Source organism: Piliocolobus tephrosceles, chromosome 7 (genome assembly GCF_002776525.5).
Source record: "Piliocolobus tephrosceles isolate RC106 chromosome 7, ASM277652v3, whole genome shotgun sequence".
NCBI classification, from domain to species: domain Eukaryota; kingdom Metazoa; phylum Chordata; class Mammalia; order Primates; family Cercopithecidae; genus Piliocolobus; species Piliocolobus tephrosceles.
The window spans coordinates 138,172,183-138,190,932 of NC_045440.1; the positions used below are offsets into that span (position 1 = coordinate 138,172,183).

Consider the following 18,750-nt stretch of genomic DNA (forward strand, 5'->3'; position numbering starts at 1 on the left):
GTGAGGATGTGCCTGACTGGGGTGAGCATGGGATACAGCGGGCACTTAGCCAGCTGGGCCTCTGTGAGCCTGGCCAGAGTGATCCAGGACTGTGGGTGGGAGAGAAAGTCTGTCTCATTCTGCAGGCAGTAACAGGAGGCTGCTGCTGACTTGTACCACACTGTTCTCCACATCTCTGTCAGTCATAGGGCTGGCGTGTGGCTCTCCATCTTCCTCCTCCTCTATCACGGTTGGTTTAGAACTCAGATGCGGAAAACAGGGTTGCTGTTTATTAACTTCGTATTCCATTTATTCATAAATGGCCACCATTTGTTAACACCTGCCAATGTGTTTCAGATACTGTGTCAGATTTTATGCATGTGGTGAATAATAAAAGCATGGTCCGCCTGCCTCATGAATTCTCTCTCAATACAGCAATGTGTGTGCTGAATGAGATGGTAATAATAACAGCTAATAATTATTGAGTGTGTGTAGTATGATAAGCTCTATGCTAAGTATTTAATCCCATCTGTATTGTTATACTCATTTTACAGACGAGAAAACTGAGTATTTGCCCCATGTTGTACAATTGGTAAGTGGTGAAGCCAGGACTTGAACCTAGGAAGACGCCGACTCTAGAGCCTACACGTGCATGCTCATCCTCTCTACTGCCTGAAATCACTGACACGCAGCGACCCTGCCCCAGAGTGACTGTACTGCAAAGAAGGCTCCCTGTGTGGGGTTTCCATTGCTGCTGGAATGGCCAAGCCTTGTTTCTGAAACCAGCAAATGGCAATCACCAAATTACCACAATAGGAACCAGGGACAGGCACTGACAGATGAGTCTAAGGAGGCAAGTGAGGCTTCTTCTCCAGCCGTAACTGCTTTCTCTGGACAATGTGTCCAGGTTATCCAAAGAGGACCTCAAACGTACTAATAATCATGTAGTGCTATTAACAAGGTATCATTCAACTGAACCCACTCTCACTGTAAAGTCTATAGTTATAAAACTATCCAAACAACTGTGTCTGATCAACACAGGTGGCCTTGTCTTTAAATTTAAAATATTTAAATGGATTGCAGTCCATAAATACCAGAGGCTACAATTCACATGATGTAATTACAATATTTAAATTTGGAAGTTACTAGTATGCCTGCATGCTAAGCCCAAGGCTAATTTAAGGAAAGTAATTTGGATCTTTCTCAAATGACAAAGATATCCAGAAGGTGATACATATTATTGGCACAAGGAATGCCAAAGAAAGAAACCCTGGATTCATAACATTAATTAAATAAATAAATCAAGACTTTGCATATTTTCTCTTCTACTGCAAGATCTAAATGGTCACAGGAGAATCTTTTGCTCTGATTTTTTGTATTATTAGGCAAATACCTGGTAAGGCCCTTAATGCCCGGGTTCCCCTCGGGGAATTCACCAGATAGTGAATCTGATGAGGATGCTACACAGTCTCCATCTGACTCTTAAGTCCAAGTCATTGACTATGACAGTGAACCGATGCCAGAGCTTCGATGTCCATGCGAGTTCTATGAAGTCACTTTACTCCAAATGCTGCCTCCTCAGAGAGGTACTCTCACCACTGCTTTTACAAAGAAATCCAGCAGAACTTTAAAAGGTCATACTCCTTAATTCAGTTATTCCACTTCTGGGAATTTATCCAAAAGAAAGAACACAAATTTCAGATGATGGTGCTCATGGCTCGTTTTCCACAACAGTTAAGAATGGGAAGCTGTTCGAAGGTACCAACGTCGGGAACTAGTTTGTCTGCATGTTTATCTTTCTTCACTTATTCATTCCCTTAAAAAAGTGTTCCAGGTACTCAGGATGCAAAAGGGAACGAAAACAAGCACAGCCCTGCTCTCTGGAGCTCACCTTCCAGAAAGTGCCATAGGCCAGCCCTCATAACAAATATAAAAGTAAGCAGACAAGGACCATCAGGCTCCCTGTGAGAAGGATAAGGGCCAGGCACTCTGAGAGTCCATTCAGGGTAGATTGACTTGGTCTAGGGACAGGGAAGGCCTCCCTGAGGAGAAGACATTTGGATAAGCATTAACTAAGAAAGAGGGAGGAGAGGCATCCAGGAAGAGGAAGGGGGCCTGCAAGAAGAGACTAAGGAAGTGAAAAGAGACCCAGATGGCTGGAGCAGACGGCAGGAGCAAGAGTACTGGGGAACCACAGCAGGTGGACAAGGCTTAGAGGTGGCAGGGCTAGTCTTGGAAGCCCCCTGTACCCCTAAGAGCAAGGCAAAGCCCAAAAGGGTAACAATCAGATGAGCATTTTTAAAAGATCTTGTTGGCCCCACTGTCAACAGTTGAGCTGATTACACTATATCCTTATGAAGTTATGCCTTGTTGCTATAAAGCAAAATGTTTGTGATTAATTTGAGTAACAAACACATATAAATGTAATGCAATTAAGTTTTTAAAAGTGACAGCCGGGCACAGTGGATCACGCCTGTGATCCCAGCATTTTGGGAGGCCAAGGCGGGTGGCTAACTTGAAGTCAAGAGTTCAAGACCAGACTGGCCAACATAGTGAAACCCCATCTCTACTGAAAATAAAAAAAAAAAAAAAAAAAAAAAAAAAAAAAAAAAAAGCTGGCCATGGTGGTGCACACCTGTATTCCCAGCTACTTAGGAGGCTGAGGCAAGAGAACAGGCAAGAGAATAGCTTGAACCTGGGAGGCAGAGGCTGCAGTGAGCCAAGATTGTGCCACTGCACTCCAGCCTGGGTAGCAGAGTGAGACTCTGTCTCAGAAAAAAAAAAAAAAAGACTTTTAAAAAGTGAGATACAAAATCGCATATAAAATATAAACTCAATTTTATAAAATGTACATGCTTAAAAAAAGGCTGGGAGGAAACACATTTAAAATAATAAGTGGTTATCTTTGGGTAATAAAATCATAAATGACTATTTTCCCTCAGTTTTCTGAACTTCCAAACTTTGTTATATAATAACTCTGTATCATTTGTTATGAGAGAAGAATTATATAACCTAAAAGTTTTTAACCTGTATTTTACCAAGTAAAATCCTTATGCAAGAACATCTCTTTCATAGTTATCTTATAATTTGTACAATAAAATATTAATAGAATGCATGACAACAAAAATATAGCCTAGATCTGTTGATTAAATATTCAGTGTATTTACCTATAACTAGATTAACATTTAGCTGAACCCCTCCCCAACAGACCTTGAAATATTGTGAAGATAATTAATTAAGGCTACAAATCAACCTGACTTGAAACACAGAATGATTTTAGAGACTTAATTCTGTTACGAATTCACCAAAGGAATGAGTGTTTTTACCACTTCATCAATAAATTCAGTTGTTCACATTTACAAGAATAGAGGACTGAGGCTACAAATTAATGAAGCATCCCACATGATATAATAATATAATTTAATGAAAGTACTACATGTGTCAGGCACTTTGCATATTTTATCTCTTATTCTCACTATTAAACTAAAATTCTATTAGACAGTTTTAAAATTGTGCAACAAATGTTAGATGCAAAGTAACGTGTGTCAAGTTACAATGGAGTATAAGCTTCATGAGGGCAGGGGCTGCATCTGTCTGATTCTTTGTCATATCACTAGTGCCCAGCACATCAGAGGTGCTCAATTTGCTGAGCTGAACTTATACAGAATAGTCTAGAGCCAGCCTAGGTCTATTTCATTCTAAAGCTTATGTTCTACTCAAAAACACCCCATTTCTCTTCTTCCAGAAACAGAGGAAAACCACTGGCAACAGGCATTTTCTTTGTCTTTCCTTCTAGTTGGGAGAAATGTTTTCAGACCTCTGGGGATCAGAGTTTGTTAACTGACTTCAGAAGGTACACGCTAAAGACAGACAACTTGGGGAGAGTGTAGAGAAACACACTGGTTTGCTATGGGTGGTCAACCGATCCAGTGTATCTAGAAGACAGTTTTTAATGTCAATTAAGCACTAGGTACTCATATCCTTTGCTGTAGCACTTTGAACCTAGCAATTGATTCCACAGGAAGTCTTGAAGTATGGAAAGATGTATGCACCAAAACGTTCATCATTGCATTGTCCGTAATAGGAAAAACTGGCCATATAAACTAAAATACATCCACATAACAGCAAACACAGCTTTTTAAACTGTGTACTAAAAATGAAAGACTTTGAAGGTGTAGTAAGCTTTTTTAAAAAGTGTTAAACAGTACTTTTGGTATTTAGTATTTGCAAAAAGCAACAAAATTAAACCAATATATGTTAGTCTATTTTGAAAAACTTAACAGAAGCACATGAACTAAACTACCACTAGAAAGAGTAACTCTAGGTTACTTTAACACCACATTATATGGGATATGTGAGCCTTCTACAACACACTTGTGTTACTTTTGAAAGTGGGAAGGAAATAAAGACTTTCCTAAATTGTAATATGTGAAGCTATAAATATCTAAAACTTTACTGAAGTTATGTTTCTATTTCTTTTTATTAAGGTAAAAAATAGGTTTGCTTTAAATAAAATGCTCTGGCTTAAGCCAATTGGTGCTCAGTTCTAAAAGCATGCTACTCTGTAACACACTGGAAGCTCTGCCAGCACACTGAGGGCTGCAATGGAGGGGCAATTCTACCGCTGAATCAAAGAGTCAGTATCTTTTATAAACAGGTTTATAAGCAGATCCAAACGAACAAGCATGCTGATCCTTCCTGCACTCTGTGGCGTTCACTCACTTCCAACCTCTGGCTAAAGTTACAGAACAAAACACTTTACCTGCTTGACTTCATTGGTTGCTCATAAGGTGTCTGCTGAATGGCGTATTCCTGGTAGCCTCTCCGAGGCACCAGGTCTGCCGAAGTGGTCTCAGAATTTGTAGCTCCTGTTTCAGGGGGCCCAGCCTCCACTGGCACAATCTTGGTAGCACCTGAGATTGATGCAAAAGGCATTGCTTATTGAGAGGCATCGAAAGTGGGCAATGACCCCATTGCAGCAGAGCAGATGGTGCTGGGAAGTATATTTCTATACTGTCTGATACCCACGCAAGATAGTTTTCACTCAGCTCACACATTTACGTTCTTTGGGCGGGGGTGGGTGAGAGCGTGTGCATGTTTTTAAGAAAGTAAGGACAAGTTTTTCAATAATCTGTCTAAAAGTCCTCTTGAGATATATTTTCACTTGATCTACTTATGTTAAAAAGTATACATATATATACACATACATATACATATACATATATATGTTACTTGCAAGCTTTTATATAGGATCACCCATGTCAAACCGCATTAAAGAAAAAGATCCAATTCACCCCTTGTTTCTGGAATTGCAAAGGAATTATTTACACATTTCACCCTTGCTTAAAGAAATATCAAAATACTACCACTAATTTTTAGAAAAATTCTAGAAACTTTCTCTAGTAACAATTGAAAATCGGAAATTCTCTTCTGGGTTTCTTATTTTCCAGAATAATACTGTTCTGAAGTGAGCAGGGCTGACAAAGTGACTTTCCAGAAAGTTCTTCTAGTCACACAATTTTATATGGTCTGTTCTCTACTGATCACCTTGGTCTGCAGTGATGTACAGAAGGAGAATTTATTCAGAGTTTTCATTTTAAATAATGAGTTACTCTTAGCATTGAAAATAGGCACTTAAAAGGCTGTAGCCGTCCTTAAAATCCCAAACTTAATTTTTAAATTTTATTTGACAGCAGTCACCTCAAACACATAGGGAAAAAATTATTATACTTTGAAACACAATTATAAACTGCTTTTTTTTTTTTAGTAAGGGTACTATCCTAGAGGAGATCTTTTTTAAAAATATAGTGCAACATATCCACCAGTTATTTCATGTAAAAGAATACAGAGATGGAAATTTCTAATATTATAAAATATTTGGTGAACCCCTTCTAAAAATACAAAAAAGATCAGAGGCACCCCCCAGGATACCACCTTAGGACATTTCCCACTGTCTTGATCTTAAAAGAAAAGAAAAATGAGAATAGAACTCTAACCTTTGAGAGATGGAAATAGTGGGTGTCTCTGTCAGTTTACGTCTTTTCTATGTGTAGAGAGGAAAAAAATACAAAACAGAAGGTGGGCAGAGTTAGCACGGGTTCTGGAGCAGCAGCCTGCATGCGTCTGGCTGAAAGGCCTGGCCTCACATGCAGGACAGCATGGCTGAGAGCAGAAGGGGAAGGCACACACCCAGCAGAAGAGCTGGGTGAGGGGAGGAAGAAAACAAACTGCTCCCGGAACCACTACTCCAGCAGGAGCAGCACGGCGGGGTTGTGGGACCGCAGCAGGAGCAGCAGCCCTCACAGTAGTCCTCACAGCTTCTCCTCTATCCATTAACCACAACACCTGGGCAGTAAGCTCATCCTCTCGAATTAGTGGGTGACTAAATGGAGAGCCCCACCAATGCACCAGCTCTGTGTTCTGACTCAGACTGTGACATCAGGCTACCCTTAGCACAGGCTTGCCAAGGGTCTTGCCTTGTCCTTTCCCGCTTGGTGCAGTCACCTGGAATTGCTTCGTGTGCAGTTAAAACCACACTTATGATGGGTTTCTTCGCCCCAGAAAGCTGTCCGGCCTCCTTTCCTGAGATCTTCTGGACTTTCTCTGTTTTCTGTGACCGTGGTCTTTTCGAGGCTTTTTCCCGATCATCTTCCTTACACTTCTTTTCTAGTTCAAGGTCAGACTCGTTACCTAAGGAGCAAATACCAAGATGCATAAGGTATCCTTTTATATCAGTGGCAGAGTTGGAGGGTAAACATTACTCTTTCACGGGACAGTAAAGGAAACACAGCTCTTTGGTCTGCAGTGCCATGCAGACCACGGAATCACTGTAGGGACCACGGTGGCTCTTCACTCCTTCACTCGATTGAGTACATGTTCACCACTCCCTGCCACAGGTCATCACCTAGGCCCTGGGCACACACTGTTGGGTGAAGCAGACATAGTTTCTTGTCTTGTCTTGTCTTCAGGAGGCTTAGCAGACTTCAGAATCATTAATAAACAACACTGCAGAGAAGATAAGGTCTCCAAGATTTATATTCTAAGAAATAAATCTTTCACGTATTCCACTTACACTTATCAGCTACTGTACGGGTGCCAGGCGTGGTGGACAAAAAGAATGACAAGGTGCAGACCCTGCTCTCGAGGGCCCCACAGTGCAGGGGGAGAGGCAGACATGCAAACAGCACAGGCAATCCAGGGCAGTCTGCTGCACACCGAGGGAAATGAACAAGGGTCTGAGATGGTTACGGGAAAGGATGGTAGATTCTCCCCTTTGTGGGGAGGTAAGCCCTCGGTTCACATAAAAAGCAAGCATGTGCAAAGCAATGGTTAGGGAATACAGGCAAGGGGTATGGGGCAAAGGAGTGGGTGTGGTGGAAATGATGTGTTCCAATCTAGGGACAGACGGCAGAGCCAAAGTGTAAACCAGTGCCCAAGTATCCTGTGTGGTGAGAACTCCATAAGGAAGCAGGGAGACAGAAATAAAACCAGGGGAGGGCGTCAGAGCTGGGCCCAAGAGGGCCCTGAATGGCCATGAGAAGCCTGGAACCTTCCTTTGGGGAACCAGGGGTGAAACGTCAATGTGCATGGAGACCAGTCAGGCCTGGGGAGGGGGAGAAGCTGGAAGGCAAGGAGGCTCAAGTTTCCCACAGAGGAACAGCCTGCTGGGTGGGGAGACAGAGTCACGTCTTCTGATGGCTCACAGCGAGCCTGGAAATCCAGATTTACATGAAATCTTCTGATTTTTCAAGGTTGACTCTAGTCTAAAATTTCTTAAAACAACGGAAGAGAGAAGGGAAACAATGCCTGGGGCCTACCTGCTGCCTCTGGAAGGCCATGGAGAGCCACAGGTGGCCAAGCCCGGAAGGGTTGGATTATATGTGTGCTGCTGCTACAGACAGCAAAGTCAACGGGTTCAAAAAATGTTGAAATACACTGAAGAGGGAACGTGTCAGCCACAGAAAGAACAACAGCTAATTCCACATGGCTACCCTTGGCATTAGCCTGAGGGGTAAGAAAAGCTTCGATATCCAAGTGAAGAACAAAGAGGCCATCTCTTGAATGCACACTATTTGAGATTCCTAAGCAAGGAGGAAATAAAGGGAAGGGAGGAAAAGGAGTTTTCTCTTTCTTAGAAATAGAGCCACAAAACCTGAAATAACCTGCCCAAAATTCACTTCCTCAGAACATATGACAATGCACAGGGAACAATTTCACATAAGCCTTTCTGAGCCATTAGCGTGGAAGCGGATGAAGGGAATCAGGGTGCGCAAGCACAAGGTGGGGGTCCAGAAGGTGCTGCAAGGTTGGGTTATAGGGAGGTGAGATGGGAACCATGCAGCAATACAGCAGAAACAGGAGAAACCAAAAGGAGACAGCCAGAGGCCATTCGGTCCCTCTGTTTCCAGTGATTCAACTCTGCCTAAAGCCAGTTCCCCAAGTAAATGTACCAAGGAATGCCTGAAGGGAAAAGATAAAATGGAGAAGTATTCTTTCTTAGGGAGACAGGCTGGTTAAAGGAAAGCTCACTCAGGAAGAGGGAAGAAAAAACTTGGCTAAAGGCAGATTGGTCAAAACAAACATTCTAATTTTCTATGTTCTATGAAGTTTTTTTTGGTGTTTGTCCCATAATCCAGGTGCTTGGACCATTTTTAGACCTAGTGAAACAGTTTTATAGAAGTTCTTTCATTCACTGGAAAAGGTCCTTAATCATATAACTAGTATCAGCACTAAATATGGTAACATGGAGCTAAAAAGAATGAATAGATGAGATCATGAATCAGACAGAACTGCATCACTCTCCACGGCTAAAGGGAAAAAGTCAAGACCATCAGACAAGTCCCTCCGGTGAAGAGCAGGGTGACCCCTATAAAGCCGGAGAATGAGGAAAACAAGTGATCTCAAAGTCACTGGCAGTACCTACATTTTGTAGGCTTGATTTGCATCACGCCTAACAGCAGGTTTTGTTTTATTTTACTTTTTAGTGCCTATAATAAAAACATTTCAAAAGGTCTGCAAATTGCCTGAGTCACAGAAGTTCTTTTTGTGGCCTACATACTGGGTGATACACACGCATAAATAACTATAGCAGAATATATTGGATGCTATAAAAAGGTAGAAACAACATATTACAGAATTTTTTGCTTTTAAAATGATGCTTTGCTTTATACCGGAATTCATCATGGGATACAATTCAATATGTGCGTGATATGCTAGGAATAGATTTGTTCACATTAAAAAAAAAAAAAAAGATCTGAGAATTAGAGCTTGCCAGAAGCTAAACCCAGGTTAACAGCATGAATCAGCAAAAACCAAATGACATTCACCTACACCAATGAGAAGCAGCTGAAGAGATCACTACGCTGCACCGGACAAACTGCGTCTGGATAAACTGCGTCTGGACTCTGCTTTAGGCATCGTATGTTAGGAACGCACTGCAGAACTGGGTGGCTGGACGTGGGTGAAGGTCTGGCACTATGCCGTTTTAAAAGCCAATGGAGACCTGAGCTGGCCTTGGTGAAAAAGAAAAGACTGCACAAGAATCTCATCTGTCCCCTCACCATTCCTACAGCTCCAATTTGAGTTTCCTTCCCCATGGCTGCTTTGGGATGTGCATCATTGGTGTCCACCCTATCCGTTCCCAACACCTGTCCCTCCTGGAGCACGATGCCACTTCCCACTCCAGGAACTCGGAATGCTGCTCCATCTGAACAGTTAGGGCCACAGGACCCAAGCCTGGCCAATGGGGTGTGAGGAGAAGGGTCCAGGGACTTTCAGAAGTGGGTTTTCCTTCCTCATGAGGAAAGTACCTCCTCACTGCCAGAACTGAGGCAACTACCCAGCAGCTAGGCGAAGCCAAGTGAAAGACCATGATAATGCCTCAGGCATACACTGGGGCTTTCACGGCACAGAGGTGTCCCTGAACCAGCCCTGGAACCGCTGTGCCTGGACTTCTTGTTACATGAGAGAACATTCTCATTATTAAACTCATCTTTAACCAGTGCCTCTGCTAACAGTATCTTGACTGACACACTCTCGGAACCATCCTCCTCCACCTAGACCCTAGAGTGAATTGTTTTAAAAGTCCAAATCTAATTCTCACATGCCTGCTTAAAACCCTTCATCGGGCTTCCTTCCCATTTCCTTTAGGAGAAAGTGCTAGGTAAAGTCCTCCAAGAATTGCCACAAATCCTCTCCCACTATCCCTGCACCATCAAGGCCATGACTTGCAAGCACACACCCTCATGTACTTATCTCCTACCCCTCTGGGCTCCAACAATGCTGAACGATAAGTTGACCGACACCCAGTGCTGTTTATAGCCCCTGGACCGTGGCACACAGCCATGCATGGCACAGTGTCCAGATCCACACACCCCTGCTTGTCTGAGTGACAAGCCAAAAGGCAGCTCAGATTTCCCCTCCTCTGTGATACTCTGAACCCTTCACCTTCTTACTTCCTCCATTGTCTTTACACACACACAGAGCACCGAACCAACGGTTGGACTTTCCACACTGCTTGCAATTATCTGTTGACATGCCTTATCCATACTGTGACCTCTTGGAGGTTGGGTCCACTTCTTCTTGCGATTTTATGAAGCCTAACATAGGCCTCCAGAGGGCTGGAGCCAGACAGTGAAGAAGACCTGCTCTGTTGTGTTCAAAGGATGAAGCTAGGACCAATGGGTAGAGTCCCCAGTGACAGATCTCAGAGCAGAGAAAGGAACTTCCAACAGTTAGAGCTATCCAAAGAAAGGGTGTCTTTCAGACACGTTTCTGAGGAGGGTTTTCCAGGAAGTCACAGATACCATTGGAAATGCTGTGGAAAAGACTCTGAACCAAACAACGTCTAAATCTCTAAATTCTAAGATCCTCACATACAAATAGGTGGAATTATTACATAAGGAAGAAGGTAGGAGAAAGGAAGTTGCAGGAAGAAGAGAAGGAGGAAGAGTGAAAAATATGAGAGATAGTAAAAGAAAAACCTGGAAGAGATAAAAGAGCAGGGAATAGAACACCACTCACTTTCAACCCCATTGGGCCGCACCAACCTTGAGTCTGCACTGAGTGCAGGCTCTGGTCCTCCCCTAGGCAAGGGACAGTGGGGCTCTTCTTGTATCCCATGGCCCAAACATGATCAGTGCTCTGGACACTGTCTAGGCAGACAATTCTGCGAGTCACCATGGCAGCACCTGTTTTTTTTTTTTTTTTTTTTTTTTTTTTTGAAGCAGAATCTCACTCGGTCGCCCAGGCTGAGTGCAGTGGCGTGATCTTGGCTCACTGCAACCTCCACCTCCCAAGTTCAAGTGATTCTCACGCCTTGGCCTCCCAAGTAGCTGGGATTACAGGTGTGCACCACCCCATCCAGCTGATTTTTGCATTTTTTTAGTAGAGACGGGTTTCACCATGTTAGCCAGACTGGTCTCAAACTCCTGACTGCAAGTGATCCACCCACCTCGGCCTCCCAAAGTGCTAAGATTACATGTGTGAGCTACTGTGCCTGGCCCATGGCAACATCTTGAGAGTCAAATTCCCACTACCTACGGTAGGGACCCCACTAACAAGCCCTTGGCATTGTTCTTTCCCTGTGTCACTCTTCTCACGCCCCTTCCTGGGACTACCCCTCAGCTAAACCACCTGTAGCCAAAGCTGCTTTCAGTGGGAAACCTAAGCTAAGACTCTGCCCACTCAAGACTGCCCCAAATACACACCTCCAAGCCCCCACATCCTTCATCAATTCTCTGTGGCCTCATGCAACATGGATTCACAGTCCACGCAGATTACATTCTATTCTTGAGAGCTTTAGAAGCTTCAACACTAAGCTTTCCAAGTGATTCAGGCACCATGGTGCCAGGCACTGCACTGAACGGCCTTGGAAATGGTTCTTGGAGATTATCTTAACTGACCCCTTGAGGCCTGGAGCACTGTGAAAAGAACAGGGCTCCCACAGAAAATGAACACGCATGCTCGCTCACAGGCAAATGCTAGGTGCATTTAGGGAGTAGCAAATAACTCCAGGTAAAACATCCAGTATGGTTGGGGGTGGGAGGTGAGGCAGGAGAAGAACCGGCATGGAGACCCAGATGCCACCCAGAGACTCTGGCCTACAAAAGCAGGTGCTTCGTGGAGAGAAATAACAGGTTCTCCATTGCACTCCTGTACGCGCCATGCTCCTCACAGCCCTGAACCCAGCTCTCTCACAGCCGCATGACTGTGTTTCTCATGCCCAGCATTAGGTCTGGTGTGTAGTACGTGCTCAACACTTCTCTGTGGAAAGCAAGGAGGGTAGCTTTTACAGGGTAAAAGAGAAAGACATACTAACAACAGCCTTGTTAGTAATTTTCTGCCCCCTCCCTTTAGGACACCAAAGTCCTCGCTCCCATTTGACCTGGTTGTTCACCAATTTCCCTATATCTTCACTTGACCCACCTTTGTACTTTTCAAAGTTGCCCTTTGTCCACTGAAATGCCTTGAGGACCCGACCTAGAAGTCATGCTGATGACGCTTTGCTGAGGGTTTGGCATTTCCCATCTTCAGCTCACATGTATCATGGCCTTTCAATAGATGTTTTTCAATAGTCTCCTGCTTCCTCTGAATTACGGACTTTTTAAACTTTTCTACTCTTTCCTGCCTATGGTCCCCTCCAGTTTCCTCTCCTTTTAAAAATTCCATAGCTGTCGATGGGTTTTGCTTCTCCCTCTTGCGCATGGCTGCTGCATTCAGTCATGCTGTGAACTTGCTACAAACCAGCTGGCCTGAGCAACATAGGGGCCGGTCAACGGAACCACTGCAGAGAGGCAGTGGGCATGAAGCACTCCGGAATCAGAGAGGCTGGGGTAAGACACAACTTAACCACTTGCAATGAAACTCTGGACAATTGATGAATCTCCCTAAAATCACTGATAAAATATAAAATATAAATAAGGACCTCAAAAGATTGCTGTAAGAAGGAAGAACACAATTACTGGGAAAACCCCAGGCATATATTAAACATCCCATCAATGTCCACCCTCTCTGCCTTCTGCAAACATATCTGGGACACCACCCCAAAGACTCTCAACCACACACCACAGCCACTCTCACTCCCGTCTTGGTAGCCACCCTGATGGGCACCAAATTTAGAAATCCTAAGAACCAGATGAAATTAAGTCAGTAGTCAGAGGCAACCTTGGGAACAGCTTCCCACCTCTGCTCTCAGCATCTGGTGGTTCTCGACGGCCACAAGAGCACCCCATGCACCCACACATCTGGAGCAGGGGCCATGGTTCTGCACAGTGACGCAAGAAAACCCCTACCTCCACATTCTCCCAACGAACAAAGCCCTCCTCCTATGTTGGAAGTGCTTCAGTTCGTTCAATCCAAAATATCTTGGTTTAGATTCAGCTTTGTTTTTAAGATTTTTACCATCTCTACCATGCAAATTAAAGAAACAGACAACAAAATGTCCCAGCTAATATTAATAACAACAATTAAGATTAGAAATTTCTTGGACAATGACATGGCAACACACTAAGAACCACGACAGAAAGTCTGGGCTCTAATGTAGACTCAGTGACCCCAAGCCTTTAGGGACAGATGGGATGGTGGCGGGTCATTCTGTACAATTTCCAATCATCACGCAGTTATCACCCAACCATCTCAAAGGAATGCCATCTACACTACCTGTGAACCACGCTGGGAACAGAGACTTCACCACTACAAAACAGACAGTTTGTATGGTGACCCGCTTAGAAATAAGCTGCGCTGCCCAACCCGCCTTGCACATGCACAAGAGCCCTCCGAGCTGCCGTAAACCATGGGCTTGATTCACTAAATTGCAGATAGTCTCAACCATGGTTACTGACATGGTTTCACTGTGTCCCCACCCAAAACTCAACTTGAATTGTATCTCCCAGAATTCCCACGAATTGTGGGAGGGGCCCAGGGGGAGGTACCTGAATCATGGGGCCTGGTCTTTCCTGTACTATTCTCAGGATAGTGAATAAGTCTCATGAGATTTGATGGGTTTATCAGGGGTTTCCGCTTTTGCTTCTTCCTCATTTTTCTCTTGCCACCACCATGTAAGAAGTGCCTTTCACCTCCCGCCATGATTCTGAGGCCTCCCCAGCCATGTGGAATTGTAAGTCCAATTAAACCTCTTTTTCTTCCTAGTCTTGGATATGTCTTTATCAGCAGCGTGAAAACAGACTAATACAGTTACCATGAGCAAATTCATTGCTATGAGTTTTCAGGAAACACGAACAGAGAAGGACACTTTGCGACACCCATATTCCTGCTCCAGAGCCACTCGTCATCTTGTGCAATCATGGCAACGGAAGAGAGGTGCAGCACTGGGCGAGTCTGAGTGTCTGCCGGCTTCCTACCCCAGGCTGTCCTGGTATGTGTGGTGTTTGCTACAGAATGAGGCAGGGAGTCACACCCCTGGTTTCCAGTCTCTGTGCATTTTTATTTGCAAAAGAGTGACTGGTTGTGACTAGGGAGGGCCAAGTCAACTTCTGATTTCAAGTCTGCCTTTTCAGTTTCTATGCCTGCTTGTTGGTTACCCTCTCCTCAATTTGGTTAAATATTCACACTAATTGTGTCTCATCTGAAAACAGAATTTCTATGTCCAATACAAAGTTCAACAAATATCCCCTACTACTAAACAAAATATTCTCTTTATGAGATGATTTTCCTTTCTCACTTTCCTATTTTCAAATTTTCTTAAGTGTCCATATTCAAACAAAATATCATTTCTGCACAAAATATATAAATATTTACTTGGAAATTATATACACACTACAGCATTTATTTGTTCTTTACTAGCCACAGTTCGTTCAGCAGACACTTAGGCAGTGGTCAGCACTGTTCCAGCATCTGTAATACCTTAGTGTACAAAACAGAGAGAGAGCCCTCCCCTCTGCAGTTTACATGCTACTGAGGAAAGAGACCATCAGTTTAAAACATAATAAATAACTAAACTACACAGTATGTTAGAAGGTAATCATTTACCTGAGTCTGGTAGAGTGCAGGCCTTTGGGAAGTGGGAAAAGTTTGTGTTGTTAAATACAGATGCTCCTCAATTTACGATGAGTTACATTCCAATAAACCCATGCAAAGTCAAAAATATCATTAAGTCAAAAATGCACTTAAAACACCTAACCTGCCAAATATCATAGCTTAGCCTATCCTACCTTAAATGTGCTCAGAACACTTACATTAGCCTACAGTTGGGCAAAATCATTTCACACAAAGCCTATTTTATAATAATAAAAATATGAATTTTATAGTAATAATAGAAATAAAAATAAAAGATCAAAATTTCTAATTCAGAGTCCAGTTTCTACTAAATACATGTCACTTTCACACCATAGTAAAGTTGAAACACCGTAAGTCAAACCATTGCAGTTGCAGACCACCAGCAACTGTGGTCTAGTGCTCTAAGCTCTGATCTAACAAACACATTCACACAAACAGTCCCTACTGATGAGGAGAGTTATTGTAAGTGGCTTATCTATGTATTTGTTTACTTGTTTCTTGCTTGTCTCCCCTAAGTGGATGTGAGTTCAGTAAGGTCTGGCAGGATTTAGCCTATTTCACTGGAAGTCTTCCACCGTGCCCAAAACATCATAGATACTCAGTAAAGTGGGGAAAGAGAGGAGCGGCCTCCAACCTCACAAAGTGGGACAGTCATCCAGTCATTAAACAAATAGCAAGGGAAGGCCTCCTGCAGCCACTCAGGATGCTGCACTTGCCACGGTCTCCCTCAGTCTCCACCATCCTGGTGAGACAGGACTGCTCCCAAGCCCCGTATAAAGATAAGGAGTCTGAAGCCCAGTGAGGAGAAGAGGGGACTGAGCCTGGACACTGTCTCCATGAGTGGCACACCCAGCATCACATGGAAGTCCAGCAGACTGCAAGGTGAGCGCTTCCCACAACCCCTCCTGCCTCTGATGTGCTCTCCAGGAGCAGAAGTTTAGACAGAGTGCAGAGAGGAACCAGCTGAACAGCTGGCTTCACACTGAGATGAGGTGACGGTCAAATGGCAGAGTGCAATACTGTTTACGGTGGTGGAGAGAACAGAGGGGCCTGGCTAGTGGACCTATAAGTGGTTTCCATGAACAGCATTTTTGCTTTCACCACAGGCAGAGGTGTGAAAGGGTTGCAGGCAGCTCAGGCACCGCAGCATCCAAACACCGCTCCTTTCCTCCTCACCCACCTCTCTCTGACCGGGGACTTGGGCCCAGCTGTGCTGAAGGCTGAGGTAGACAAAGCAAGGCTGGCATTTGCTCTGTGCACCCTCAGCCAAGTGCCCACACACAGCAAGAGACCACTTGCTCCTAATCACTCCATGTACATGAATGGCCCCACTCCAGCCGGAGAAGGCACGCTGTACGGTCAAGTGCACAGCTGGCTCCTGGGTACAACAGACTGCTTCTCTGGCCTGGCATCCAGGCCCAGGCATTTAAAGTCCCCTATTGGCTTGTCAGTGGTATGCCCAGCGCTTCCAGATCTGCAGTGATTCTCTGTGCTATGAAGAGGCAATTCTTGGGGATTGAAGAAAGCCAGAGTTCTGTTCAACAAATAAATGTCTACCTCCCTTGCACTGAGATACACTGAACCTTCTGGCAATAAACACGGCTGCTAAAAGTCACTCTTCCGAGACGGCAGGATACAGCGCAGGGTCACAGACCCCCAGCTGAAATCCAAGCCCCCTGGCTGATGCTGGCGGGGAATTTTGGGTAATTTACTAACCCTTGTTTCAGAGAAAACCCAGTTGAGTCCCTGGGCCTAGGCAGGATGCTTGACGAAGAAGAGCTGGCAAGCAGATGTCTTTTAATAAACACATCCTAACATGGAAAATAAGGACACTGAAGGGAGCCCCGGGGGTTGCAGGGCTGGGTGGGGTGACCCAGGCCAAACTCCAAGTCCTCTAGATGCCATTCTCAAAATGAACCCTCTTCAAATATCCTGCTTCTTCATGTACATGTGCTAATTACACAGTTAAATTCTAAGACAGTATTTTGTTTTCATTGTATTAAATGTTTAAAAATATCTTCACTGAGCTCTAGAAAAGACTCTTTAGCCAAGAGAAAACAGAACGTAATTTTAGTGAGATCAATAGCTGAAATCTGTCTGCGATGCTTAAGAGGAAGAGCAGACTAGATGACATCGAACCCCAGTGAGCTCTTTATGGCCCTACCCTGGGCAAGCCAGATCACAGGAAGGGAGACCAGCAATAACTCCATCAGCAACAGTGGGTTTAAACAGAAATTTCTAACAGTAGTCTATGCCCGTCTGGTACTTTCCCTTTAGTCAATATCACAGAAGGGTGATCAACTGTACTATTAATGCTATAACAATACCTTATCTTCTGAGTGGCACATGACAGTCTGCAAAGCACTTTCATGAGCATTAACTAGCACCTGTAACTCTGCTATTCTGTACACGGTGTGTGTTTTTAACCAGTCTTTTTATGGTTCACTTTTTTTCCAAGGCTCTTATAAATGTGCTCCTCCAGAAAACAAGGGCCTTAGCTGAAGTCCCCTTGTTCATCTAGTTTTACATCATGCAGCATCACTGTCTGAATTCAGTTGTGATTGTCAGCACACTGGGATGGTAGTTTTCAAATTTTTTTAACTGGCAGGACCTTTTTCCTGCTCTTCAGGCAATTTCAATATAAATAATCTATAAAAGGTACAATCTCTCAGATTAAAGTGGATGGGCTCCCTGCTAGCCTCCCACACTTGTCCTCAGTATCCCTCCAGCCCCAGCCACTAAGCATCTCTGAGGAGCCCTGGAAACAGCATTAAAACCACTGAATTAAGAGGTACAGTGTACTACGTGAAATACGGCTTTAACAAAAAGTCACTGTTTTGAGAACGCATGGTGAAAAACACAAGATTTGGAGTTAAAGGCATCTCAGCTAAGATCCAGGCTCTGCCTTTCAGCTGGATGAATTTGGGACACTCTAAACTTATCCGCATCTGCAGAATGAGTCACTGTAAGGTTCACATGAGGGAACAGATGCAGAACCTTCTCACATGGTGAGCACACACAGTAGGCCTTCAGGAAACACTGACTGCACACCAGTCTGTCGACTTCACGCCCAAAAATATACATGAAAGTCCTACTCAGGCCTGAGGTTGGGATGATGACTTCTTCCTGGCTTCTTCCGGTTTGTATTAATCATGAACTGCGGCCAAGCCCCTTTCTCCCCCTACCACCTAGCTTTGTGCGTTTTCCCCAGGTGCTGATGTTCTAAGAACTGTAACTTTTACTGTGCAGCGCTGCTCTTCAACCCTAGCACATTAACATACTTCTTTATATTTCATTTCCTTTGGAAAAGACAGCATTTGAAAAAGCGATGACACCACACGACGTGGAATGCAAACCTTAAAGAGGGAAGCAGATGTTGGCAAATGGTGTGCATGCCCCGCGGGGCTGAAGCCCTTTCTACCACGACAGGGTCTAGCGCCCCTGCACGGAGTGAGGTGCCCTGATGTAAACTGGAGGGGGCCATTACTTAAGGAACAGAGACTCGAGTGTGTCCCTTTTAAGGGCAGATAATAAGTAGGCATCCAGAGTCCCCTGAAGTTCTAGAGGGGTCCCACTTGCCCTTCCAGGTTGCCCCTCCCCCTTCTCCACCCAGCTCCCAAGGCTGACCAGTAAGGACCACACAATGGGCCCTACTGCTCTCTGGCTTCCAACTGAGTTTGACCAGTGAAGGCACCAGCAGGAGATGAAAGGGAGGGGAGAAAGTCGGGGGTGGGTGTTTATTCTCCAGGCTCCCTC

General features: G+C 44.3%; 1 protein-coding gene across 2 annotated transcripts in view; it reads right to left on the reverse strand.

Annotated features, from left to right (window-relative positions):
* Positions 1–18,750, reverse strand: part of ZFAT (zinc finger and AT-hook domain containing) — a 236,126-nt gene that overhangs the window by 130,956 nt on the left and 86,420 nt on the right. For both annotated transcript variants that reach the window (XM_023223553.2, XM_023223547.3), the window contains 2 exons: positions 6,484–6,669; positions 4,742–4,892 (listed from right to left, as the gene is read on the reverse strand). In XM_023223553.2, coding sequence (XP_023079321.2) covers positions 4,742–4,892; positions 6,484–6,669 — 337 coding nt within the window. The remainder of the gene's footprint in view (positions 1–4,741; positions 4,893–6,483; positions 6,670–18,750) is intronic.